This window comes from Dromiciops gliroides, chromosome 1 (assembly GCF_019393635.1).
Source record: "Dromiciops gliroides isolate mDroGli1 chromosome 1, mDroGli1.pri, whole genome shotgun sequence".
Lineage (NCBI taxonomy): Eukaryota > Metazoa > Chordata > Mammalia > Microbiotheria > Microbiotheriidae > Dromiciops > Dromiciops gliroides.
The window spans coordinates 59,044,357-59,071,819 of NC_057861.1; the positions used below are offsets into that span (position 1 = coordinate 59,044,357).

The 27,463-nt window shown below is 39.7% G+C and overlaps 1 protein-coding gene across 1 annotated transcript in view; it reads left to right on the top strand.

Annotated features, from left to right (window-relative positions):
• The window catches only part of EPS15L1 (epidermal growth factor receptor pathway substrate 15 like 1), a 130,444-nt gene that overhangs the window by 92,799 nt on the left and 10,182 nt on the right, over positions 1 to 27,463 (top strand). The window contains exon 22 of the mRNA XM_043990400.1: positions 3,876 to 4,008. Coding sequence (XP_043846335.1) covers positions 3,876 to 4,008 — 133 coding nt within the window. The remainder of the gene's footprint in view (positions 1 to 3,875; positions 4,009 to 27,463) is intronic.

The window sequence follows — 27,463 nt, forward strand, 5'->3', positions numbered from 1 at the left end:
ACAGCTAGTAAGTGTCAAATGTTTGAGGCCGGATTTGAACTCAGGTCCTCCTGAATCCAGGGCCATTACTTTATCCACTGAGCCACCTAGCTGCCCCCCCCCTAATCTTTTGATAATGTGATCTTTCATATTTAAATCAAGAATCCATTTGGAACTTACTGTGGCACCGTGGTGTAAGATGCTGGTTTAAACACAGTTTTTGCTAAACTACTTTCTAGTTTCCCGTCACATGAACCTGTTACTAAAACAAATATTTTATGGAAACATGTCTTGCACATAATGAATGCATATTAACTTTGTTGAGTGATATAAGAAAGAGTCAAATCAGCAAGAACAGATAATTGAATTACTTGGCCTGGTCATATTATTCAGTTTTTAATTCTTGACTCGTGAAGATAAGGCCAAAACTATTTCCCCAGGTTTAGTATCATTTTTGAAAATTTTAAATGAATGAAATAGAGCATTTTAAAGAGTATTCTTCATTCTTGTTCAACTAAGAGAAGCCAAAATAGTTTCCCTGAACTTTTCTTTTTTCTTTTTTTTTTTTTAAGGGCAACGGGGTTAAGTGACTTGCCCAGGGTCACACAGTTAGTAAGTGTCAAGTGTCTGAGGCCGGATTTGAACTCAGGTACTCCTGAATCCAGGGCCGGTGCTTTATCCACTGCACCACCTAGCTGCCCCCTTTCCTGAACTTTTAAAAGTTAGAAGCTTTACACTGGGCTTAGATTAAATTAGAAATAGTTATGTAGTGGTTCATTTGGTCCTAGATAGGAGGTCACATAACCTTATGGTGGGTCCAGAGGTCTGTAGTTTGTGCTTTTTGAGATTGGAGAGTCAATCAAATGGCTCCATTTGGTTTCTTTCATTTGTTCTATAACCAGGGTTAAAGTGTGTCTCATTTGAATCCGTGTCTGAGGATGGCCTGTCCTCTCCACTGGATGACTACGAGTCATTGTGGGGAATGACGGTGGTTTTAGTTTGACTCAGGTGACATCTGTTGAACACCTACTTTGGACAGAATACTATATTGGGTATTGGAGGGGTGAGGTATATACAGAATAATTAAAACAGCAACAATGATGATGAAAGCTCATCCTTTTAAACTTCAACAAAGAGTTCTGCCTCCATTCAAGGCACTGTGTTCTGTATTGGGTATAGCAAGGACAGGCCAGAAAAGGAAAGCTCCTTGAGAGCAGGTGCCATTAGGAGATTGTTACATGAGCAGAAATAAATGTGATTTGAATGAAAATCTGGTAGGAAAATGGGAGAAAGCCAAACAGATTGAGTATTTAGAAAAATTTGAGGGGAGAAGAGAGCACTTCAAGCTGGAGAGATTGTGAAAAGCTAGATGAAAAGAGGGTATCTATCCCCTCTTTCCTAGGCATCCTTCCCCTCTAGGTATATGGGGTGTTTCCCCTATAACCTAGGGCATGGGCACCTCCATTTGGTGGATATGTTTTCAGATTCTTTGCTCTCATTGTAATCGGGATCATATTTTATCTAAGGCCATTCCTAGGATATCCTGCTGGATATTGGGTATCCTATTCCAACAAACTTCTCCCTACTCCCATCCAGCATCACACACCATTTTTATTCAGGTGATATCAAGTTGCGATGATATCAAACCCAGTTTTTCCTTGCAGGCCCAGCTCAGATACCAACTCTTCATATGCTACCTCTTTCATGAAGTATTACGTGATTTCTCATCCACTTCCCCACATTAAAAGTGAGCTCTCCTTTGAACTTTCAGAACAATTTGCTCCTATATCCCTTTTGTCAGTTAACATATTCTGTCTTGTAAAACACACAGATAAATAGCTATAGTACATTCTCTTAATAGATTATAAACGTTTAGAGCAGGATTTATTTATTTATTTATTTATTTATTGCAGGGCAATGGGGGTTAAGTGACTTGTCCGGCGTCACACAGCTAGTAAGTGTCAAGTGTCTGAGGCCGGGTTTGAACTCAGGTCCTCCTGAATCCAGGGCCGGCGCTTTATCTGCTGTGCCACCTAGCTGCCCCAGGAATTATTTCTTAGCTAGTAATTCCTAGCACAGTTCCTTATAGCATATTCAGCAGAAATACCTGTGAATATCTGTTGAGTAATTAAATGAATAGTAAAAGCAACTTTGAAAGAAGAAAAAATTGCAATAAGGAAACAAGGAAAATTGTGATGGCAAGAGATGCTAGAGGCTTGGAAGACATTTGGGTGATAGTCCTTGGACAAGACCTTTTTTTCCTTACAGATGGAAAAAAACTACCACTTATTTTTAAAAAGAACATTTACATCAAATAGCAAATGACCTATAGAATTTTTTTTTGAGGCAATTGGGGTTAAGTGACTTACCCAGGGCCACACAGCTAGTAAGTGTTAAGTGTCTGAGGCAGGATTTCAACTCAGGTCCTCCTGAATCCAGGGCCGGTGCTCTATCCACTGTGCCACCTAGCTGTCCCTGACCTATAGAATTTTAGTGTCTTTATCCTCATCATAGAAAAGTTCTGGAAAGAAATAGGATAGAATGTTTCCATGTCAGCATGGAAATGTCTTCAAACCATTGCATCCTAAAATTTACTGTATAAAATGTCATTTGAAAAGCTTAGCAATCCACCACAGCAGAAGAGTTTATATTTAAATATCAAGAAAGGTACATTTAATGAGTTTAACATTATGGAATATTAAATGAACAACTCCTGCAGCAAACTTAGGTCTTATGGATTACAGTTCTGCAGCTCTCCTGTGTCTGTCTCTTCCTTTCAGTGCCACCACCCTCACTCATCCACTGAGGGGGGCATAGAAGATCCCAACAAACATGGAAAGAATGACAGTTGTGTAAAATGGGGCTAGAAAAGCAGACCAGAATCAGTCAAGTGTTGAAAAGCTTGAATGACAGGCTGAGGGGTTTGTATTTTATCCTCTAGGCCATCAGGAGCCACTGAAAGTTTTTGAGCAGAGATGGGGGGAAGGGGGAGGATCAGACCTCTGCATTAGTAAAGGTTCCTTAACAGCTGCATTGAATTCTAAATGTGTCACATAACATAGCCATGATTCTATCTAACATATTCAGGAGTTCTCAAAGTGTAATCTCCTTGAAGGCAGGGACAATATTTCCTTCTTCTTTTTTTTTTTTTAGTGAGGCAATTGGGGTTAAGTGACTTGCCCAGAGTCACACAGCTAGTTAAGTATTAAGTGTCTGAGGCCGGATTTGAACTCAGGTACTCCTGACTCCAGGGCCGGTGCTCTATCCACTGCGCCATCTAGCTGCCCCTAATATTTCCTTCTAATAAATACTTGTCATTTTGAACCCAACCATCCACACAATCCCTGTGGTGCCCACTTGTTTGTGAGAGGATAGAGATGGGGCCATTCCTCCAGTCCTATTGCTGACCAAGGAGTGGTTACCCAGGTAAGAGGAAGGCCAGGAAAATACTGTTCGTGTAAGTCAAAGGAAATAGGTGATTGGGGGAACAGATTAGAAGGGACTGTGTGGACTAGAAAAATGAAAGCCAAGAAGTGACCATTGGAGTTGGCAGTTAAGATGTCACTAGGACCTCAGAGCAAGCACTTTCAGTAGGAATTGGGCAGGCCTTTTCTCCTCTTCAACCCTAATTTCATCATTCAACAGCAGATATTCAACAGACATTTATTATGACCTGACTGTGTACTGCTCAACAGAGTACAGGTGTAGAAAGGGTTGTACTACTTATCTCTCCTTCAGGAACTTTGAATGGCAACCATGTGGAAGCAAGCAGACCCAGGCTCTTGGGCTGGGCCTCCCATGGGGATCAGTTAAGAACTGATTGTGTGTTGGATTGATCTTTATAATCTTTATTTGAATTGCTTTTATCTATCTCCCTTTCATTTCCATTTCTGCAGCCCACCCCTTCTGACCCTTTCACCTCCTCTTTTGGAGGGGTGGGATTCTCAGAGGACCCTTTTAAAAGTAAACAGGACACTCCTGCTCTGCCACCGAAGAAAAATGTTCCTCCCCGACCCAAGCCACCCAGTGGTAAGTATGATGCCTTTTGCTATGATTAGTTTTCCCGTCATCTCCACACTCCAGGAATCAGGGGGAAGTAAACTAAGCTTCTCACTCGGCTTCTTTAATTCCAGCCTCAGAGAAGTCCCAGAGCAGGTTCAAATGGGGGTTATTTGGATTAACAATAAAATTGTTTTAATTTTATTTCTTCAGTATGGGGTTGGGTTTCCTCCTGCACTCTAAATTCATGGTGCTTTCAAAATGTAGCAAGTTAATTCTTCTTGGTTACTGAAGGTTCACCTTCCCTGGCAGTTTTCAAGAGAAGTCTGGATGGCTGCTTGTTAGGATCTGCAGAAGGGATTCTTATTGAGATAGAGGTTTTACTACATGGCCTTGAAAGTTCCCTCCCAGCCCAGAGTCGAGGATTCTGTGTGACCTCTGACACAGAGAACTAGAAAGGGCAAACTTTTTTCCTATTAGAGTTGTCAGCTAGTTGATTGTTCAGAGACTGTATTCTTTACCTGCCCCACACACAGGGAAAGCTGCTTAAAAACAGTATCTACTTTATGATGGCATATGTCTCAGAATTGGCTGTTGTTAGGATCATGCTCAATAGAGTAGAATCCAGCTCCCTGCTTTTCCTCCCTCACCTCACTCTCCAGCAATAGCAAGTCATTGTCATCTGCTATAGTCTCTTTTAAATATAATGAAAAATCACATCCCTGATCGTGAAACTAGAGATCATTGGTATAGCAAGGCCATGTAGTTGGTCCATGGTTCCTTTCTTCCCTTCATCAGCAATTCTTATGTCATCCCTCTGCCAATGGAGTGACAGGAGAATTACTCTCTTGATGCATGGTGAGGCACCTTCCTGCTTGCCACGGTGGGGAGTAGCTATTAGCTTGCTGCCCAAGGTGGGTTGGCATAGGGGAGGTGGAGTAGAAACCTCCAGCAGTTTGTTCTTCTTTTGCTCCAATATTCGTGAGGGTATGTTGACAGGGAGAGAATGGCCACATGCCAAAGAGCTGGCTGACCACAGAAAGAAAGCAATCAAGGATTTTATGTCTATTTGTTCTTGTTCCCAGGTAGTTATTCTTCCCTTGAAAACAGAGGTACAAGGACTGCTTAGCAGCTATATTATAGAGAACACATAGTCTAAGGATTCCCTCCTTTTCCCATCAGCCTCCCTGTGGTACTTTTTTGTTGTCTGTCCTTGGTTCAGCTCCTAGGAAAGATTCCATTCTGTCCAAGAAGTTTAGGTGTCGATATTCACAGAAACAATTCCAGTGAAGAGGAAAGAGGAGAGTAGGGGAGCATTCTAATAAGATTGGTGTGGGAGTGTGTGTGGGTGGTACATAGCCCAGACCTCCCTGGGAGAATAGTATCAAAGTGAGCTTGAGGGCTCACCCTGTTGGGCAGGGAAGAAAAAGGCAATAAAGAGGCACTGGTGAGTGGGTTTTCCCAACTTGGTGGAGAGGACCAAGGAAAATCTGAACTGCTGCCACCCAGGGAACTTGGACCATGGTGACGAAAGATGGAGAAAAGATACACCCACAGTGCTCTTTTTTGGTTTTTGTTTTCTCTGCCAAGAAGGACAAAGCAAAAAGAATGAGGAGAACCTGAGATGAGTGAGTGGGGAGTTAAGAAAGCACTTGGCTGTCCTTCGCAAATTCAAATCCCTGGCTCCGATGAACTATACCCCTGGGGTTCTGAGAGTACTAATGGGCGTGATTCCTGAGCTACCATCTGTGAAAGGAGCATGGAGGACAGAACAAGCGCCTGCAGCAGGATGGAAGAAGGGCACTTGTTACCCAGATTTTTTTTTAATGAAGAAAGTAAAATGTTCAAAATATAGGTCCTCCTGATTCCTGATCATATTCTAGGACATGCTGTTGCAAGGATGATTAGTGAACATTATGAAGAGGAAGCAGTGATCACAAAGAGTCAGCATGGTACTACCACTAAGAACAGCTTATGCCAATCTAACTGCTTTTTTTTTTTTTAAATAGGGCTACTAACCAGACTTGTAGATCATGGAAATGCTATAGATGTAGTTTACCTAAATTAGAGCAAATCATTTGACAAAGTCTCTCAAATGGTTTATGAACAAGATAAAGAGTTGTAATCTATCAGATGGTAGCATTAGGTAGATTCAGAGCTGGTTGAATGGTAGGACCAAAGAATAGTCATTAATGGTTCAATGTCCACTTGGAAGGAAGTCATTAGTGGAGTGCCCCCTGGAATCTGTACTTGATGCTGTCATTTTCATCACTGACTCACATGGAGGCACTGATACCATGCTTCTCAAATTTGCCATTGACACAAGGCTAAGAGGTATAGCTAACACATTGCTTGACAGAGTTGGAATCACAATACTACTTCTTCTTTTTTTTTTTTTAAAGTGAGGCAATTGGGGTTAAGTGACTTGCCCAGGGTCACACAGCTAGTGTCAAGTGTCTGAGGCCGGATTTGAACTCAGGTACTCCTGACTCCCGGGCCGGTGCTCTACCACTGCGCCACCTAGCTGCCCCAAAAAACTTCTTGATATTAGTTGGAACCTAGGAATATAAAATTTGATAATGATAAATGAAAAGATTTATTCTTAGGAAGCTGGTTTTCTAAGCTTGGGTATGACCTGGAAGAGGCAGGAAGCCATTTGTCCGGAATAGACTGGGTATTTAAATGGGTTTCATGTGATATGGCTACCAGATCCACTAAGGGGATCATCCACTGTATTCTAAGGGACCTCTGTTCTGCTCTGGTGAGAAACCCTGCAAGTACTGTGTTGTGTTCTGGCCCCTACTTTTTGGAAGTCGGAGGGTGACTAGAATAGTGAAAAACTTCAAGACTGTGCCATCTAAGGATCAATTAAAAGCCTTTTCCTTAAAGGGAAACATTGAAGGGAACATGATTGGTGGCTTGGAATATCTGAAGGACTATGATATGGAATAATAAAAGCTGTCATTTATATAGCACTTCAAGGTTTCCAAGGCCTTGTGGGGTAAATGCTTTGGTATAGTCAAGACTCAGAGAGGCAGTAAGATGCAATGTGGGCCCAGTCCATGGCCATGTGACTAGCAAGTATCAAGAGCAGCGCACAGACCCCTCAGGCCTCCTCTGATTCCATGCTCAAGGAGTTTGGTCACACATATTCTGCTTGTCCCCTCAGGGCAGAACTAAGAGTAACTTGTGCAAGATATAGAGGCACACATTCATAGGTTTGGTGTAAGGAAAAATTTCCTAATGATTTGAGCTGTTCAAAAGTGTAACGAGCTTCCTTGGGAGGCCATAGGTCCCTCTTTCATAGTGGTCTTTGAGCAAAGCCTTCATAACCATTTGTTGGTTTGGTATGTTCAAGAGGGAAGTCTTGTTCAGCTATAAATTGGACTTGATGCCCTATGCGTTTCCTTACAGTTTTGACATTCTGTGAGTCTATTCATGGGATAATGAGATAAAAGGGTTTTTTATTTAATATAAAACAAAAAAGTAATGCTCTTAGAGAACTAGTCAGTACAAATCTGTTTTAGTTATTTTCGTTGTCCATTCATATCTTTGTTAAAGTGAAGGAATAGGATCTTAAGAGTCAGAATGGAGCTCTCCATCAGTTCCTTTTTTCCAGGCAAGATGATACCCAAACTTCCCCAAGAATACAGATGCTAACTAGCTGCTTTGGTCAACAGAAGTTGACCTCGTTACTTCCCTTCTCTCCCAGCTCTGCACCTGTCTCTCTAGACTCTCCCGCTCCCACTGCAGCAGCCTTCTCACCATGGAAATGCTTCTGGGCTGAACTCCTACCTGCCCCTTGAGTGAGTTTCTATTCAGCACCTCCATTTAAGGAAATGTCCAGGCTAGCTAGCCATGCTCACTTCCCTCATGACTCTCCTCCTGCTTCTAACCATTTGGGATAGAAATCTTTCTGAAATCTATTAATGTTTTCCTTCTTAAAGGGAAGACTGTGTATAATTTCATTTTTTATTGATGATTCATGATAATTGTTATGACTCACATTCATAACACTGTAAAGCCCTTCAGCTGTTTCTGTCCAATGCTGTAATTGTCCACATTTCTGGCAGTCCCCACCTCATTTTCTGCTTTGCTGCCTTTAATCCTCTGTGGGCAGACAATTGAGTGCAACTAATAAGAATTTACATTTCTATAGTGTTTTCAGCTTACAAAACACTATCATTGCAACAACACTGTGAGGTGTTTATTTAAAAAAAAAAAAAGGAAAGTGTCCCTCATGAGGTACCACCCTAGAAGCTGCCTAATCCTAGTCTGAGTTCTTGAGCACAAATTGGTTAAATGGGGGCAGCTAGGTGGTGCAGTGGATAGAGCACTGGCTCTGGATTCAGGAGGACCTGAGTTCAAATCCAGCCTCAGATACTTGACACTTACTAGCTGTGTGACCCTGGGCAAGTCACTTAACCCCAATTGCTTCACAAAAAACAAACAACCCCCCCCCCCAAAAAAAACCCCAAAACCAAAAAAAACCCCAAATTGGTTAAATAATTTGTTCAGATAGTTAGGTCTTATGTCTCCATAACAGAGCTCTTGCCACCTTATCATACTACCACTTTATCAATAAACAAATTCCTTCTTTGTGTGAGACTGCTACGTGTTGTGAGAAAGATAAAATAAGATACATTCTAGGCCGTTAGGGAGCTTACCAGTATAATATGCTTGGCAAGAGTTACATGTGACAGAAGAAATCATTGAAAATCTACAGGTCTGGTTTAGTGTTGAGGGTTTTGTTTTGTTTTGTTTTTTGTTTGTTTTTGGTGAGGCAGTTGGGGTTAAGTGACTTGCCCAGGGTCACACAGCTAGTAAGTGTTAAGTGTCTGGGGCCTTGAACTCAGGTCCTCCTGACTTCAGGGCCGGTGCTGTATTCACTGAGCCACCTAGCTGCCCCAAAGAACTGTGGATTCTGTTTGTTTGGTTTTTTTTGTGGGGCAATGAGGGTTAAGTGACTTGCCCAGGGTCACACAGCTAGTCAAATGTCTGAGGTCACATTTGAACTCAGGTCCTCCTGAATCCAGGGCCGGTGCTTTATCTACTGCACCACCTACCTACCCCAGTGTTGAGGGTTTTTGAGAGCTATTTTCCTTAATTCTGGGTTTAGAACTATGTTCAGGAAGTTTGAATTTGTGAGGGATTTTATTACGTGTGTATTCAATTTGGTTAATATTAGTTGTTGTACAATCGTTTTTCAGTTGTGTCCAACTTGTGACCCCATTTGGGGTTTTCTTGGCAAAGATCCTGGAGTGATTTGCCATTTCTTTCTCCAGCTCATTTTAGAGATGAGGAAACTGAGGCAAACAGGGCTAAATGATTTGCCCAAAGTCATGCAGCTAATAAGTGTCTGAGGCCAGATTGGAACTCAGGAAGATGAGTCTTCCTGATGCCAGGTCTGGTGCTCTGTCCACTGCTCCACATAGTATTAATACTTATCAAATATATACCTAATAAGTATAAGGCACTGTGTTAGAGAAAGAGAGCGCACAACACATTAGACGTATTTCTTAAGTTCTTACTTTGTCTTAGGCTCTGTGTTAGGCTGGGATACAAATACAAGAAAACAAGATGATCTTTGCTTTCAAGGGGCTTACATTCTAATAGAGGAATATAAAACATCAAGGGGAGACAGGAGGGGAAAGAAGAATATTGGGGCAAGGCAGCTGCTGAGAAAATGAGAGTGAGTTGAGCTGGGAGTGAAGTGAATAGCATTGACTGATGTCCCTCAAGAAGCTGCACAGTGGATAAAGCACTGGCCTTGGATTCAGGAGGACCTGAGTTCAAATCCAGCCTCAGACACTTGACACTTACTAGCTGTGTGACCCTGGGTAAGTCACTTAACCCCCATTGCCGTGCAAAAAAGGAAATAAATAAATAGATAAAATGGGGGGAAACAAAAAAGAAATGGCCACCCTGGTCACGACTCAGTAATCATGGGAAAAGGCCTTAGGGTGGTGTCATTGGAAGTGGACAAAGCAGATGGTGGGAAAGTGGAGCAGTCCAGAAATTCTTACCTCTTTGTGGAGTTTTCACATGGCTCCCCTTGATTTCAGCATCTCTGCTAGGTGGACTGTTCGGCTGTGTTCTCATCACCTGCTCCTCTCCATGGCTGGCTCCCCTTCTCAATTCTCAGCTTCCAGGGGTCCTGCTTCTTGAAATTACTTCCTCTATTCCCCCATGCACCAGCTCAAGTCTTGTCTGTAGCATGTGTCTGTGCTACCAGTGGATAACTTGCTGTCAAAAACAAGGAATTTAGAGTAGAAGATAAGAAATATAAAGATAAGCATAACACTGCCACAAGCATTGTTATTTCAGTACTTAATAAATGCTTGTTCGTTGATTAAAGCATCCTAGTCAAGCCCCACTGTAATGTCTAAATGCATTTGCTTCTTTCTAACATTCTTCCATGGATCTGCATACACTGTCTTGTTACTTAGCCTGGTGCTGCTCAAAACGAGTTATAATGAAATGAAGTGGGAAATGGTTGAATATAGATAACCATATAATTCTATATTTCTGTTGATTTTACCACCATCCAGTCAGTCATCCAGCTTCAAAAGCTAAGTCATTACTGATTTTTCCCTTGCTCAATTGCCAAGCTAATTCTATATCCCTAAGATCCTGCAGACCTTTTCCCTCCTTTTCATTTTCTCTTGTTCTGGCCTTCTTTACATCTTCTGGATGATTGTAATAGCCTTCTTTTCTCTCTCTCTTTCTCTCTCTCTCTCTTTTTTTTTTTGGTGAGGCAATTGGGGTTAAGTGACTTGCCTAGGGTCACACAGCTAGTAATTGGTTTTGTTTTTGCGGGGCAATGGGAATTAAGTGACTTGCCCAGGGTCACACAGCTAGTAAGTGTCAAGTGTCTGAGGCTGGATTTGAACTCAGGTCCTCCTGAATCCAGGGCCGGTGCTTAATCCACTGTGCCACCTAGCTGCTATTACTAGCCTTCTAACTAATTCTTGCTCTCCAGTTCACTGGATCATGAAACTTCCCAATTCAAAACATTCCTTGGTTCCCACTTGTATACTGTACAAAAATTCCTTAGCCTGGCATTCAGTGTGCTTCCCAAGCTTACTGCAGCCTATCTTGTTACATACTACTTCCTTTCTCACTCAAACCTAACTTAAGAGGCATTCTCCAGGTTTGTCCAGATTTTTCCAGCCCCTAAGGCATTTACACATACTGTCCCTTAATTGGAAATGGTCTTCCCCTCAGATTTCTGCCTCTTGAATTCCTTCCCTTCCTTCAAGACAGCTCCAGAATCATCTGTTCCATTAAACCTTTCCTGTTCCTCTCCCTAGGTTCCTTTCTTGAATCTCTTAGATCATTCTGTTTGGGCATCTCCTATCCACTTATATTACAATTTGTATTTTAGTTATTTGAATGTTTGTCTTGTCTCTCTTCCTATGTTGCAAACTTCTTGAGGGCAGAACTATTGATTTTTATCTGTGTATCTTCAGCATCTAGCACAGTTTTATATATTTATATATATACACTGGAATATTATATACATGTGTGTATAAATATATACACTAGAATATTATTTATATATCCATATATCCATACACACACACACACACACACACACACACTGGAATGTTAAATGTTTGGATTGAAACGATTGTGACAAGGCTTAGAGGTGGCCTGCGCCTTCCTTATTAAATTCTCTTTGTTAGACTGGAGAAATTATTTTTGACCTTTCCATAATGACCTCATTTTATAACCTCTTATTCATTTCATGAAGAGAGGCAGTTAGTTATTTGAATTTAGCTTAATTCTGGGATTCAGGAAGCCTCAATTCTCTTCTCCTTTCTTCTCATTAATTTTTTCTGTATGATAACACCAGATAAGAAATATCCCAATTCCTTTCAGCCTCACAAGGATGTTGCTAAGATAAATGAAAGAAGTCTTTAACCTCTCTAATCCTCACTTTCCTTTTCTGTAAATGGGAAGGGTGGGACATTATTTCTAAAGCCACTTCTTGTTATAATCCTATGGAGTGCTGTGAGCCACTTGGAAAACAGGCTTGTAGATGTAGCATATTATTGTTTTATTACTAATATGATCAGGAAACCTATAGTATTCATTTGTCTTTGATTTTCCCTTCATAATAGATGAAATGGCTGAAATATTCTGTTTGTAAGCAGTAGATAGGAACTCTACAACAGCTGTTGTCTTGTATGTTTACTCAGTCAAGAACTCAGACTAGGGTTAGGGTGGTACCTCATGAGGGACACTTTCCTTATTTTTTTTAAATAACAGACATTTTTATTTATAGTTTTGAGTTCCAAATTTTATTCTTCCTTTTCTTCCTCACCTCCTTCCTCTCTGAGGCTTCAGATATGGGTTCTACATGTATGATTATGTAAAACATTACCATTTTAGTCATTTTATACAAGAAAACCTGAATAAAAGGGGAAAAAAGAAAGTGAAAAATAGCAGGCTTCAGTCTGTGTTCAATCAATATCAGTTCTTTCTTTGGAGGTGGATAGTATGTTTCGTTAGTCCTTTGGGATTTTCTTGGATCATTGTATGCTGAGAATAGTTGTCATTCACAGTTCTTCATCAAGCAGTATTGTTATCACTGTGCACAATGTTCTCTTGGTTCTGCTCACTTCACTATACATAATTTCATACAAGTCTTTCCAGGCCTTTCTGAAATCATCATGCTTGTCATTCCTTATGGCACAATAATATTCCATCACCATCATATACCACAACTTGTTTAGTCATTTTCCAATTGATGGGCTTTTCTTTGATTTCCAATTCTTAGCCACCATGGAACACTTTCTTTATGGGTTTTTATCAATGCAAATATTCTTAGTACTAGAATATCCTTAGTTCTGCTCAGTGTATAGAAATTGGTTGTGGTGTCAGATCTAATATGTTCTAATGAAGGCTCAAAGACTCCAGTGGACAGTGACCCACACAGACACGGTTTTAAAAATATGCTCTAGGGGTAGCCAAGTACCTAGTCCACGTTCTGCTTGGTTATGTGAGGCTTGTAATGCAGTCACTGTACTTAAATGCAGAGTCGTCATTATTCAGTTCTCTGTAAATATAGATTTAGAAACAGTTTCAGATTTGACAAATTGTATCTGAGGAATCCCATAGGCTTTTATATCAGATTCCATTTTTTAAAAATGTTTTTTAATTACAAAACTTCATTTTTTATAACATTTAAAAGTTTTCTTGTGTATACTTATCCTTCCTTCTCTCTATGAAATTGAGAGTAAGTGGTTACTTAAAACATGAAAATTACTTAGCCTCTTATAAGAGATAGGAGCATTGGAGAAAAACTCTGCTCAAACAGCCAACTTTGAGACAGAAGTAATTTCCATTGATGTCTTGGTCTCTTTGCCTGAAGTCTATATCCAAAACATCTCAACCAGTTAAGCAAGAAAACATACCATGTAAAAACCCACGAATGGAAAATGTTGGAACATTGTTTTCATTTCACTTCTATCAAAGAAAAGCTGACAAAGCATATTCAGAGTTTTGAAAATTCACACATTTTGAGTAGTGTCACATGTGACCATCCCCTGGCACCACTGAAAAACATGGATGATATAATGCCAGGAACCAGAGAAAGAAGTGCTCTTGCTCTTGGTATGCATGACCAAAGGAGCTAGGGTAGAAAAGTTTATATCTAATACACTCATGTGTGTTTCCCATATATTTTTTTTAATTAAAAAAAAAATTTGTGGGGCAATGGGGGCTAAGTGACTTGCCCGGGGTCACACAGCTAGCAAGTGTCAAGTGTCTGAGGCCACATTTGAACTCAGGTCCTCCTGAATCCAGGGCTGGTGCTTTATCCACTGTGCCACCTAGCTGCCCTTCCCATATTTCTTAGCCTTATTTATTCAGCAAATATATATGAAGTACCTACTGTGTGTAGAGCATTATACTAGGTCCTGGGGAGATATTTCAAGATGTTCTCTTGGTCACCTTAGCTTGATGGAAAGGATCACCCTATGTGGACAGGCTAACAGAATGGTACTGAGTTATTAAAGATCCACTAAAATCGATTTATAAAAATAAATTCAGTGGGAATCCGCTGAAGCCTCTTTTTCTCTGATTTCAATTTGATTGTTGAGAGGAATTTTTGAGGTGTTAGTGGAAATAGAAGTAGACTTTGATTCAATGCCTTGAATTTGTCCCTTATTCTGCCACTTACTATCTTTGTGACATTGAATAAATCATTTGACCTATCTGAGCCTCAACTTTGTTGTAATCTGGAAAAGATAACACTTGTACTGCCTATTAAGTGACTGCTATAAGGTTCACATGAGATAATTGCATGTGAAAAACACTGTGAGGTGTAAAATGCTGTACAAATGTGAATAGGTATTATTGATTAGACTGTGGTTAGTGCATAGCACTAGTATCTCTGTGCTAAGGACTGTGTTGACACAGTTCCTTCTCATTAGGTGCTTATGTTGGGAGGAGGCATAAAATAGTAGACGTTACACACCACATAGAGCACATACACCCTTTTAATTAGCTCTTATGTTTGTGGAGTCAGTTAGATTTTTACATTTTGCTAATTTGATACTTCCTTACCTAGAGAAAGATTACTATAGAAAGCATTTGGGGGTAACTGAGAATACCTTTGTGAAATCATCTTCACACAGTCACACACAGTCTTCCTGCAGTCTTCAGCATGCTTTTTTTCTTTTTCTTTTTTTTTGTCCATATAAATATTTTATTATTTTCCAGTTACATTTAGAGATAGTTTTAAATTTTTTTTTCAAATTTTTCTCCCTCCCCCCTCCCCAAGACAGCAAGTAATCTGACATAGGTTATGTATGTACAATCACATTAAACATATTTCTGCTTTAGTCATGTTATGAGAGAAGAATCAGAGCAAAAAGGAAAAAACCTCAAAAAAGAAAAACAACAACAAAAAACAATAGAAATGGTATGGTTTGATCTGCATCTAGATTCCACAGTTCTTCTTTTTTTTTCTGGATTTGGAGAACATTTTCCATCATGAGTCCTTTGGAACTCTCTTGGACCATTGTATTGCTGAGAAGAATCAAGTCTATCACAGTTGATCCACACACAATGTTGTTGATACTGTGTACAATGTTCTCCTGGTTCTGCTCATCTCACTCATCATCAGTTCATGTAAGTCCTTCCAGGTTTCTCTGAAATCTTCCTGCTCATTGTTTCTTACAGCACAATAGTATTCCATTACATTCATATACCACAACTTGTTCAGCCATTCCCCAATTGATGGTCAGCCCCTCAATTTCCAATTCCTTGCCACCACAAAAAGAAGCATGCTTTTTTTCCAACAGCCCTCTGGGGCATGGAGAGCCAAGTACAACTCGTTCATCCTCGGTGAGCCTGATTTTTCTCTTCTGCACCATATAAATACTTTACTGCTGGTGATAGCCCCAGCAGTGGTAATGTCATCTCTGTTTCACTGAGGCTCAGCTAGATGACATGCCAAAGGTGACACGTTTAAGGGTCTTCAGAGGCAGGCCTCAAGCTCTTTGACTTTAGACCACTCTTCTTACCACAGTCCATGCCAAGCATGTTGAATCTGATTTAATGTACAGTTTTTGAATTGAAAACATTCAGTAAGGCACTCAGTGATTGGTAATTTTTTTCTTTGCAGAAGTGGTTTCATTTATTTCATAAATATACATTAGATGAATACTGTCTACAAAGGACTGGTACTAGATGCTGAATGACACCACCTTACAAAAACAGGGAGCTGTGTAATTTATAACTTACCTATATTACCTTATTTGGTCTTCGCAGTAACCCTGTGTCAGGGAGTGGGATTTATTATCCCCACCTCCTAGATGAGGACAGTGAGGCCCTGGCCCAGAGAGTTGAGTGTCTTCTTCAATCAATGTCACACAGTGCCGAAGTGGTAGAGCTGATTTCAAGTTCAGTCTTCTTTCTTGAATATTATCTCTGAAAGAAAATTCACAAGTTACACTGGTTTGCATGGACCAAAACCAAGCTTGTGTCCCTGGCCTTTATACAGTTTCCATTTTGTACTTCCTTTATAGAATCACAATATTCCAAGGGAAAGGACATTAGACATCATGTGATTGAACCCCTTCATTTGACAGATGGTGAACCTGAGATCCAGGAAGATTAGGTTCTTTACCCACGGTTAGCCAGCTAGTTAGTGATAACCTCCTGCCACCCAGCCCAGGATCCGGTTGACTCCACCATGCTGTAGATTACTGTGTTTTTTTTAATTTTGTGGGAGTGATGTAGGTGGTTCCCTTGACTTAATTCCTGAGAGCTACAAATATTAGAAGTTATATCTTTTTCTACCCTGAAAATGCTTCGTTTAAAACATTCTGAAAATGAAGCCTGGACCCAGTATTGAGCTTTCCAGAATTTCCTGCAACAAACTGATGAACTGTTAGTTAATAGCTTCAGTAGCTGACTTCTGGTGGCCAGGTGGACATTTTGTCGTTGTGATTTGCATTCTTTTCAAGATTATTCTCAATAAGTTTTAAGCAATCAGGAATTTATTTGGAGCAGGTTTATTCGTTTCTGCCAGGCCCACTGCAAACGGATACCTGGCAAGACTCCTGAAACCTGGCAGTTAAACTTAGCACATGTACAGTTCTCTCAGGTAAACAATGATATATTTTCTGCAACGAACTACAGATTGGAATCAGTCAGAGTTCACCGCTGAATAGTTTCTAGGTAAAAGTTGTTGATTTGCAAAGAGAGAAACAGATTTTTTTTTTTTAAGTGCAGGAAATGGCTGTGTGGGTGTCAGTGATTGGGTTACAAGCAGAATTCAGTCCTTTAGGGCTGTGATACGGGGATCTGGCTGCACTGGCCCCACCCTTCCCCACTTCCTTCACACGAAGCCAGGCGCATCTCTCTCCCCTGTGGTTTGGGTAGTACAGCAAGCCAGTGACATTAGTGGAAGAGCCTCCACCACTAACCATTAAATAACCTTTAACCTCCACTCCAATTTTATTATCAATATATTGCTTCTAATGACCTTTTAACCCTAACCACTCCCCAGAATAATATTTTTTATAAATTCTTGTACAAGAATTCTACTGAGAAATATCTGTTTGCATTGTATACATAATGTGAAATGCCAGTACCTAGCGTCCTTATTCAATGTAAGTGGTGACCTACAAAATAGAGTGTTTCTAATAGGAGCTATGTCCTATGGCCTTTTGCCTTTGTAAAGCTTCAATTCAGGGCATCTTGATGCTGAATTTAGATGCTTTCTTTAGGGTATGATTTTGTAGCCTTACTTAAGTTATACACATTTCCAAAGGCTTTGTGACTATATATGTAACTGGAGTCAATAATTGGAAACTTGTTACAAATCACAAAATTGATTAATAATGATGGTTGTCAGTGTTAAGTAATTAGGATCCACTTGATCTATGCAAAGTTAAAATGTCAAGCAAAAATTGAAACCAGAATAGTCAGCAAAGATTTAATTATATTCTTTTTTTTTTTTTAATCCTCCTTTTCTGGCCCTCTTGTTTATTGCACAAGTGTATATAAATCTACATCTCCAGTTTTACCATGTGGTTAACGCCTTCCACCCTCAGGTTAGGCACTTTAATTCAGTTCCCACAATGATTTTTTTAAAAAAAATATTGTTTTTTTTTTTTAAGATTATGAGTTGTTGAAATAGAAATAGTCAGCCACTGTTCCCCATGACTCTTGGTAGAATATTTAGGAAATTTTTTTGTTGAGTCAGAAATGAGTATTAGAGACTTGATCTTTATAATGAAAAATGGATGTTTCAGGGAAGTGTATAGAAAATATATCTAAATTCAGTGACCTTAAAAAAATATTTTGACAGCTGTTTAAATATAATTGGTTTTCTTTTCAGACCTAATATTTTATTTGGTGCATTTAAAAAGATTATTCTGATATGAGGTCCATAGACTTCATCAGGCTGCAAGGGGCGGGGAGAGGACATGACAAAAATGGTTACCAACCCCCGATCTAAATAGACATTAATTTAGAAAATATTATGCTGAGAAAATCCTCAGAATCCAAGACCTGGAATTTTCAGCTATCTTCAGAAAAGTCTTCAGAAAAGGACAAAGTGCTCTTTCATCATTTTGGTGTCTCCAATTAATTATACATGCCTGACAACTGTCTGCGGTCCTAGATTATTCCTTGTTTCAAATTGTAGAAGGAGTATGATTCTTTCTTGGGTTTCCTCTGCAAAAAAAAAAAAAAAAATGAAAACAAACACAAAAAAACCCTAACATTGATAGGTGATCTTTCTCTGCATAGATAATTGTGAATTAAAAATAGAAGCATTTGCCTACTTTGGTGTACACCCACCAGAAAGAACTGATCGAGTAGGAGTTTGGTAACATAGTCATCACTAGTGAGATAGAGCTGATGCCTGAGCACCAAGGGTTCATACTCATGATGTAGAGGGTGGAAGACCATAGGATCTGAGAGTCAAGGAAGGCCTGCCAGTCCCTGTGGTTAATAGGTTCTTGGGCTAGAGTCTGCATTCTGTCGATTACTGGCTTTCACCACTCTTGTGTCAGTGTATTTTTTAAAAATCTCTATTTACTAACTTACCTGTAAACATGCTATTCCCACCCCCACCCCCACTTCCCAGCCCAACCAGTAGAATATGAGTTACTCAATATTGTAGTTACTCTAGAGAAGCAGGGACCGATGTACTTTTATATTGGGTAGGCAACATAATATAGTAGAAAGAGCTTTTGCTCTAGTATCAACATGGCTTCAAATCCCTCTCTGATATTTGACTATCTGTGTGTAATTGGGCAAATCACTGAACCTGCTTTGGCCTCAGTTTCCTCATATGTAAAATGAAGGGGTTGGTTTAGATAGATCACTTCTGAGGTATTTTCAGCCCTACATCCGTGGTCCTATGATTTTGTATATCCCCATTGCTAAGTATAGTACCTGGCACTTAATAAATGCATGATTGATTGATCGTGAGCAAGTCAGTTCACTTCTCTGAGACTCAGTTTCCTCATCTCTAAAATAGGAACAGTACTACTTGTACTTTGTACCTGTCCAGCAGTGAAATATGCTGCCACCTTCTGTAAGATGGAAGTTCCCTGTCCCTGGAGCACTGCAGGAACAGCTGAAGAACCACTTGGTTTTTTTGTTCGTTTGTTTGTTTTTTAATTTAATTTAATTTTTTTTTTTTAGTGAGGCAATTGGGTTAAGTGACTTGCCCAAGGTCACACAGCTAGTAAGTGTTAAGTGTCTGAGGTCGGATTTGAACTCAGGTACTCCTGACTCCAGGGCCGGTGCTCTATCCACTGCGCCACCTAGCTGCCCCTGAAGAACCACTTGTTGACTGGGGAGGAGATTCTTGTTCAGGAATTGGTTGGACTGAATTAGATTTTTCAGTTCCTAGCTCTAAATTCTATGTTTTTCAGATTCCCTCTGCTCCTGGGAAAGGGTTGCCATCAAGGCATTGGGTATTGGGCAGGCAACATGGTATGGTCAAAAGGTCATTGACTTTGGTGTCAGAGGACACGAGTTCTAATCCTACCTCTGATACATGACTCTCTGTGTGATCTTAGGCAGGTCACTTAACTGCCATCAAGGTGGTCGTTCCTTATTTACACCATCTCTTTCTTCATCCTGACAGACATTTATTTAAAAAAAAAATACCTCAAACAGTACAATATAAAATAACTTCTTAAATTACCTTTCATAATTGTAACTCAACTCCTATTTATCACATCCTTTCCAAGGCTGGGAAAGCATCTTATTTTATAGCCATTGACAGTGATTCCCCTTTTTTGCTACAATAGAATGTTAGCTACTTTAGAAATTGAGAATAGAGGCTGTTTTTTAGTTTGGGGTTTGTATTCCCTGCCCGTCTGCTTCTTAAGCTAGTGTAAGCACTGAATAAATGCTCAGGTGAGGCTTGTCTGGAGAGGAAAGGGGACTCAGTCAGCCCTGTCATCTGCCTCCTAGTGGGAGTGCCAGAACTCCTTGGTGGGACACCTACCAAAACAGTCAAACTGAACTACCCCCCCTTTTCCCCCTCACGCTTCTATTTCTCAAATTTTCAGTGTATGGTTTTTTTTTAATGAATTTATGAAACTTTGGAGTTTTGTACAGGCTGCATTTCTGCAGTTATCTTTCACCATAAGAAATGGCAAGATTCTTAGCTCAGCACTGCCTTTATGATTACATGGTAACTACTGCAGAATTTGTTTAGTTGAATTCATTGGTCTATGCTAGGGGAAAGGGCACAAACAGTATGAGATGTCTGCAGAAACCAGGCAAATAAGATCTATGAAGCATTAACAGACTTTGAGATTTTGAAAAACAAAAGAAAGTGACTGAGAGCAACTTGGGTCTAAGTCTAGTACATATTACTATAATTTTGTTGTGAGAATTGTTGTATGAAATGCATTAAGTTGTTTAGTGGTATTGCATTGTCACCTCCATTCTCCTCCCTTTCTATAGAACCAGCGTGAGTACTGTCATGTTTTTTATATATTGTATGTAACCCTTTTGTAGAGACCTCTTGAAATTTCTTTTATTTATTTCTTTTTTTTATTAAGTGCCAGTCACATCAGACATCAGCAGGGACCAAAGGCTTGGTCAGTTTTTCTCAAGGATCCTGAACCAACCTCATCCTGTTCCTTTTAAATACATTAAACTAAATTTTCTTAAAATTCAGTAAATATTTTTAGTGGAAAATCTCAATACCCTGATCACTTTGAACCTCAAATTTTATCTGATCACGTCTTGTTTTGGGCGCAGCTTTGATCTCTGTTGACCGTACTTTTACACATCCAGCAGTATAAGGTGCCTCTCGGTGCCGCTCAGTCCCTTGCAAGCGATTTAATGTTGCTGATCAGATATTTGCTTTGCTCACATTAAAAATGATTGATTCTTGTTTTATGAACCCACATATAAATATTTGGGAATCTAAAAATCTGTTACCAAGAGTGATCATTTCTCAAAAAGCTGCAATGTTGAATGTCTGGTGATTGTTCAGCATACACTTATTTACCCCCTTTTTTTCCCCCATACTGGATTTTTTAAAGGAAGAATAGTAACAATAACATTTATCTAATGATTTACATCTCTGATTTTATTTGCTCCTAACGTTAATTCAAGGAGGTAGGTAGTATAAGTACTATTATTACCATTTTATTGATGAGGAAACTGAGACCAAGAGAGGGAAACTACTTAAGGGCACATAGCTACTGAGTGGCAGACCTGGAATTTGAGCATAGATCTTTGATGTCAAGTTTGCTGTTTTTGACAGTGTACCTACATACATAAGTAATGTAAACTAATCTTCCTTGTGAAAGAATCAGAGAAGACAAGTTGCCTTCTTCGTTCTCTTCCATCTGTTATTAACAACTCCCTCCCAGTACCACCCAAGTGACTCTCATTGGCTTGACTTTCAGAAGTCCTAACAGTTGTATGAGAGCTTGGGCATCCTGTGTTGTGTAGGATAAATGACTTGGGGGAAGCAGCTGGCCCAGCCACAAACCAGAAATTCCACTTGTTTTTCATTCTTTTGCTTTGATCTTTCATTTTTTAAAATTGCTACCAGGTAAATTTAGTAAGTAGTGTCAGTCACAGAGTTTCTTATTGGAATAAGCATATGTACACAGATAACACATTTATGTATGCATGTGTATGTGTGTTTACATACACACATATGCATTTATTCAACATTAATGTAAGTATAGATGGATATAAACACATTCAGTTCCTATCTCTTTGATCTTTGTTTCAGTTGTGTTTATTAACTTCATTTGTAAAACCCAGAGTTCACTAAAAGTTATTTCTCTCCATCTCAGCAATGGTTACAATAGAACAGAATGTATACCTCAGGTTTTTGGCCTTTCTAATTTCTCACTAATTAGGCAGAAATTCAGTGTCCTGCTAGGTGTAGGGTTTCCTGAAAAGCATTCTGGGAAAGCCATATTTTAGCATGAGTCCCAAACTGTTCATTTGGAAAATACACTCCTATTCTCTTTCAATTTATATTAACCTTTGAGTGCCAGAGAGCGATCACTACTTCTGAAAATCAAGAAGTAAGAAATTAAGATTTTTACCTGGGGTGGAGTCTGTCTCTGAGCTTTTAACAGCATTTAACCTGCGGTAAACCATTTTGTTCATATTGTTTTTGCTAAAGTAAGTCCTGTGTGTGGTTTCGGTGCACCGCTTGGGTAACTGCTGAAACTGCTGTGGTTTCGAACTAACTTGCCTTCTCTTAAATCTTCTATACTTTTTGTACTGTTAATGAAAACTCTAGCATGGACATACAGAAGTGACCAAATGATCATGGGGCTTACCATCAGAACTATAGAAATGGTCTGGAATTCTCCAGTCACTCAAAAGCCTTTTTAATTTATCTTTTGCTAAGTTGAAATGTAAAAGGGGGAAATTCCCATCTACCCTGATCAAATTTCCTCTGGTCAGTTGTGGGTACTGCATTTTAAGGGGGATGTTGACAGATTAGAGCCCATTCAGAGGAGGGCAACCAAGGCAAGGACACAAAACAGTCACGTATGAGGACCACTTGCAGAAATAGGTCTATGTCGCCTAGAGGAGAAAAGATTTGGATCAAATGGGGAACATGAAAACTATTTTCAGATTTCATAGGAAAGAGGGGCTTAATTCTCCTTGGCTTAAAACTGAGACCATTGATTTAAAGTTGCAGAGATTTGGCCTCAGTATAAAGAACTGACTAATAATTAGAGCTGTTTAATAATGGAATGGGATACCTGGAAAGGTAGTATGTTTCCCATCACTGGAGGTGTGCAGGTAGAGACTTAATAAACAGGTTTTTGGAGTAGAAAATTCCCTTCCCACTGCTGAGATTCTGAGATTCTACCTAGAGTTGCTTGTTGATGTACCCTAGTAATATAACTAGTGGTAAAATTAGTGAATTTGCTACGTAAAGTGAAGATAGCAAAATTGCTTTATTACATACAACATAAGGTTTGCTTCAAGAAATAGGAAAATGATCAACAAGTTAGCAGAAGTGTTTACATAAAAATAGGAACTAGATTGAGAATATTTTAAAATGTAGCAGCTAAAAATAATCAGCATGTGTGCAAAGTGCAATAGGAGACTTGAGTGAGTAGGTCCATGGCATTAATAGATATGTACTTCCTTTTGCAGAAAACTTGCTGTTTTATAATAAGCGCATTCTAATGCTGAACCAGAAAAATCTCTAACATTTTTTGCACGTGTTAAGTTCACCATAGTCTTTATGCAAAACATTAAAAACAGACAAACGAGAAAAACAGTTTTTTACTTTGAAAACAAGAGGCAAACAGTTGGTGTGCCCTGGTTTCACATTAACAAAGTCATGATTTCCAAACAACAGTGGTTTTAGCAATAGAGCAAAACTAAGAGAAGGCAGTTTTTGAAGTGAGCAGCTCTTTTCATCTCTCGGATAATCTGCCTGGTTGTTAGAAACCTCAGTTTGAAATGCTTGTAAACGGGGTACATTTCAGCATCCACTGAAATCTCAGCTAAAATTTGATCAAGAAGATTTATTGGAACATGCATTTAGCAAAGTACTTAGCCAGCTAGGGTCGTTGGTACTACGGCCAGGACCCCTGCTCTCAGCTTTTTCCTGCCCCCTAACTGAGCCTTTGCCAACCCACATGAGGCAATATATAGAGGCAGTAATATTGGGCTCACAATCCTAACATTCAGTTTAACATTAGTTAGGTTACTTTCCACCTCTGACAGCCTCAGTGTTCTGGCCTCAGAAGAGGATACCACCACTTAGCCTCAGACCTGCACAGCTTCTAGGGCTGTATAAACTGTACAGCGCTATATAAATGTCATCTGCTATTTTTATCATCATTTATTCCCTCCTTGTCCAGGTATTTAAAGAGACCTGTTTGTGTGTTCAAAGCATGAATTTAAGGGCTCTCTGCCCAAGGCTCTCAACTTGGAGTACTGAACTATAGCCAAGCCCTCCATGAAGTTCTACTTCTCAACAATAAAAATTCAGCAAACATTTCTGAGTTTTTAGTTTTTTTTAGCTTTTTTATTTTACTTTTTTTTTGTCTGAAGTTGAATTTTAAAATTTCATTATGGCAAACAGGAAGTATTAGAGTGTTGGGGGAAGGGGGGCATAGTTGATGGCCAAGCCAGAGAAGTCTTCCTTCCCATTTGCCCCCATTATCTCCTCCTCAGAGACTTTCCCAGAAGCTGCTGCAGACCCACATGGCCCTCAACCTATGGAGGAGACTGGCCCATCCTTAAGCCTGGGAATGTACCTGGGAATGCAATAAGTTCCCCCTCTCTCCCAAGGTCACAGTAAACCCGGTCCTATAGATATTCGAGAACTATGGCAACAGTTTTGGGTTTGTTTTTTTTTTATATCAAAAACTATAGTCTTCATATGAAAATTTCTAAGGATTAAATGTAGCAGTGTCCAGTTTATGCGACTTTTTGAAAAAAAGAGAGGACTAATAGAAGTTAAAACGCAACATCTACTGTTCTGTGGGACATCTGACCAGCTTGAGATTTGTCTTAAAAGTAGCACAATCTACTGTAGCCTTTTATACAACATTGAAAACTGTGTGCTGCATCTCTCAGTGCTTCATTCCTGGCACCATCAGCATGTCCCATGTGCCAATAGCTAAGTAACTGTCCAGTGGGCCAGCAGAGAAAAGGAACGCCTCAGTACTGGCAGCCTGAAATATGGTGCCAACCAGATAAGCCTGAAGGGGTGGCCAGTTACACAACTAAGCTGGTTTCTGTGCTGTGTATACTAATAGAAAATTTGTGTTCAGGAAAATGAGTGAGTTAATAACAATGCGGTTCACATTCATATTGCCGTTTACTAAGTACTTTCCTTATAATATGTCCTGTGCAAGTATTATTTCCAACTTACATATGAGAAAACCAAAGCTCAGAGGTTAAAAATGATGTGTGAGCAAGGTCAGACAGCTAGTAAGCATTAGGAATTCAACATACATGAGTTGAAACCTAGGTTTTCTAATTCTCCATCCAGTGCTTTTTCTACTAGAACACAGTTAAGCTATTTAACATCTTGCAGATGTTGGGATCAGTGTGCAACAGCATCAGTGTGCTAAAAGAGAACTATTGTCAAAGCTTCTTCTCTGGCTTGGCAAACCTGTGTTATATTTATCTAAAATATGGGTATCAAATCATTGATTGGTTCAGAGTCATTCTGAGGAAATAAGAATCTCATTGGGTCTGAGAATATCCCAGCTTCTACTTTAATGCTTATGAAATTAGATACGTGCCACTGCTTACTATTCATGGGTTGACACCACAACCTTGTTGTTCCCTGACTTCATTGCAAGGCCTCTATGTGCTACCTTCTTTAAGAGCCTCTGTTCTACTCAAGTCCTTTCTATGGTGATGACAAGTGTAAAGGTGAATAGCCAGGTAGGAGATGCAGGTCATAGCTGTTTTATGTCCTCAGCAGAGCCAGGGAAGCCTTGGACTTTGCTGCATTTTGTCTGCTTCCCTTAGAGAAGAGTAGGGGTTTGGGGAGAGTGTGCAGTGGAGATGGAAGGCAAATTCTCAAGGCCAGTTCCTTCAGAGAAGTCCTAGGACACAGGAAATAAGAAAATGTACATTTGTAGAAAAAATTGGAGAAGCATCAGAATATTGGAAATCTAGAGCCTGGAGAGAGGAAAAAGATAAGAGGTACAGGAAGATCAAAGTTAGAAAAGAGGGCACGTTTATGTCTACAGGACCCTAGTAGCAGTTTATTTCATAAAGGGAATTTATACAGGAAAGAAAATTTATTCCCTATTGTAGGTCATAGCTGGGTACGCACTCAATTCTTTTTTTTTTTTTTTTTAGTGAGGCAATTGGGGTTAAGTGACTTACCCAGGGTCACACAGCTATTAAGTATTAAGTGTCTGAGGCCAGATTTGAACTCAGGTACTCCTGACTCCAGGGCCGGTGCTCTATCCACTGCGCCACCTAGCTGCTCCTTACGCACTCAATTCTTGATCACACTTCCATAAATGTGACTGTCAAGAATGAAGAAAATTGCATTTTCTTAGGTTTTGAAGTCAGGCCCATCAGTCTTCCTACTTATCACCTGTTGTTGAGACTAGAAATCTTTTAATAAAATGTACCATAATGAAATGAAAAGCATGAAGACATCTGACCCCCTCCCCCAAATATGGGTACCAGAGAAGAGAATAGTTGAGGGAGGAACCCCAAACTTTATAGAATAGATGACCTTCTTTTGACTATTTCCCACATTTTGCCATTGATCTTACCAATTGTATCCATTTTCCCCTCACTCTTATAGTTTCTAACATGACAAAGCACAATCAAGATTGCTTTAGCAATTATGTGGGATGTGCCTCCTCTGAGAGAAATCACTCATTCTCATTTGGAGTTGCAAAGATGAAAAATAATGGTTCTTACCCTCCAAGGGCTAACAGCTTAGTAGGACTAGGTTATACAAGGTAGAAATGGGTAATTTCATTGAAAAGGTTACTAGAGGAGGCAGCTAGGTGGTGCAGTGGATAAAGCACTGGCCTTGGACCTGAGTTCAAATGTGGCCTCAGACACTTGACACTAGCTGTGTGACCCTGGGCAAGTCACTTAACCCTCATTGTTCCACCAAAAAAGAAAAAAAAAAGAAAAAGAAAAGCAAAAGAAAGAAAGAAAAAAGAAAAAGAAAAGGTTAATAGAGAGGGATGAAAGATTTGGGGAGGAGGAACAGCTAGGTGGCACAGTGGATAGAGCACCAGACCTGGATTCAGGAGGACCGAGTTCAAATCCGGCCATTGACACTTAACAATTACTAGCTGTGTGACCCTAGGCAAGTCACTTAACCACAATTGCCTCACCAAAAAAAAAAAAAAAAAAGATTTGGGGAGGAAGGAATCCTTTTTAATGGGAGTATGTGGGAAGCCTTCATGGAAGCTGTGGCCCCTGAGCCAACCCCTTGAAAAAGTTCTAATGGTTGGAGATCTGAAGGGAAGTCACTCTTACCTATTTAACCAGAGTGTTGAGGAAAATAAACTAGTATAATAAACTCTTTGGAAGGATGGGGCCACACATACATATAACTAAAACCCATCACCTATTATGATTACCTGAAGAAAAACAAGTCGTAATGTCTTTGTGGTCAGTAAATTAGTAGCTTGTACTTCTTCTGACACTTTCACTTCCAACCTCTGCCCTTCAGTCAGCCTTGGGAACAAGAGAGCAATCACAAGTGCACTCTTTGCCTTGCCCAGTGCTGCACAACAGTTTTGTTATTGCAGTAAATTCTGGACAAGAGAAACTTCTTGTTCTGTTAAAAGATATTCGGGTTGGATCCTGTGACTTCTGGGGTTCCTTCACTTTCGAGCTGGTGATTCTATTTATTAAATAAATAATTAGATGAAACAGGAATTTTAAGCGAGGTACAGTCTAGCAATTTGTGACTACTCTTCGATATTAGCTACCGCACTGCTTTAGGCCACTGTATTGCCTTTGTGTATAAAGACAATAATATGGACCT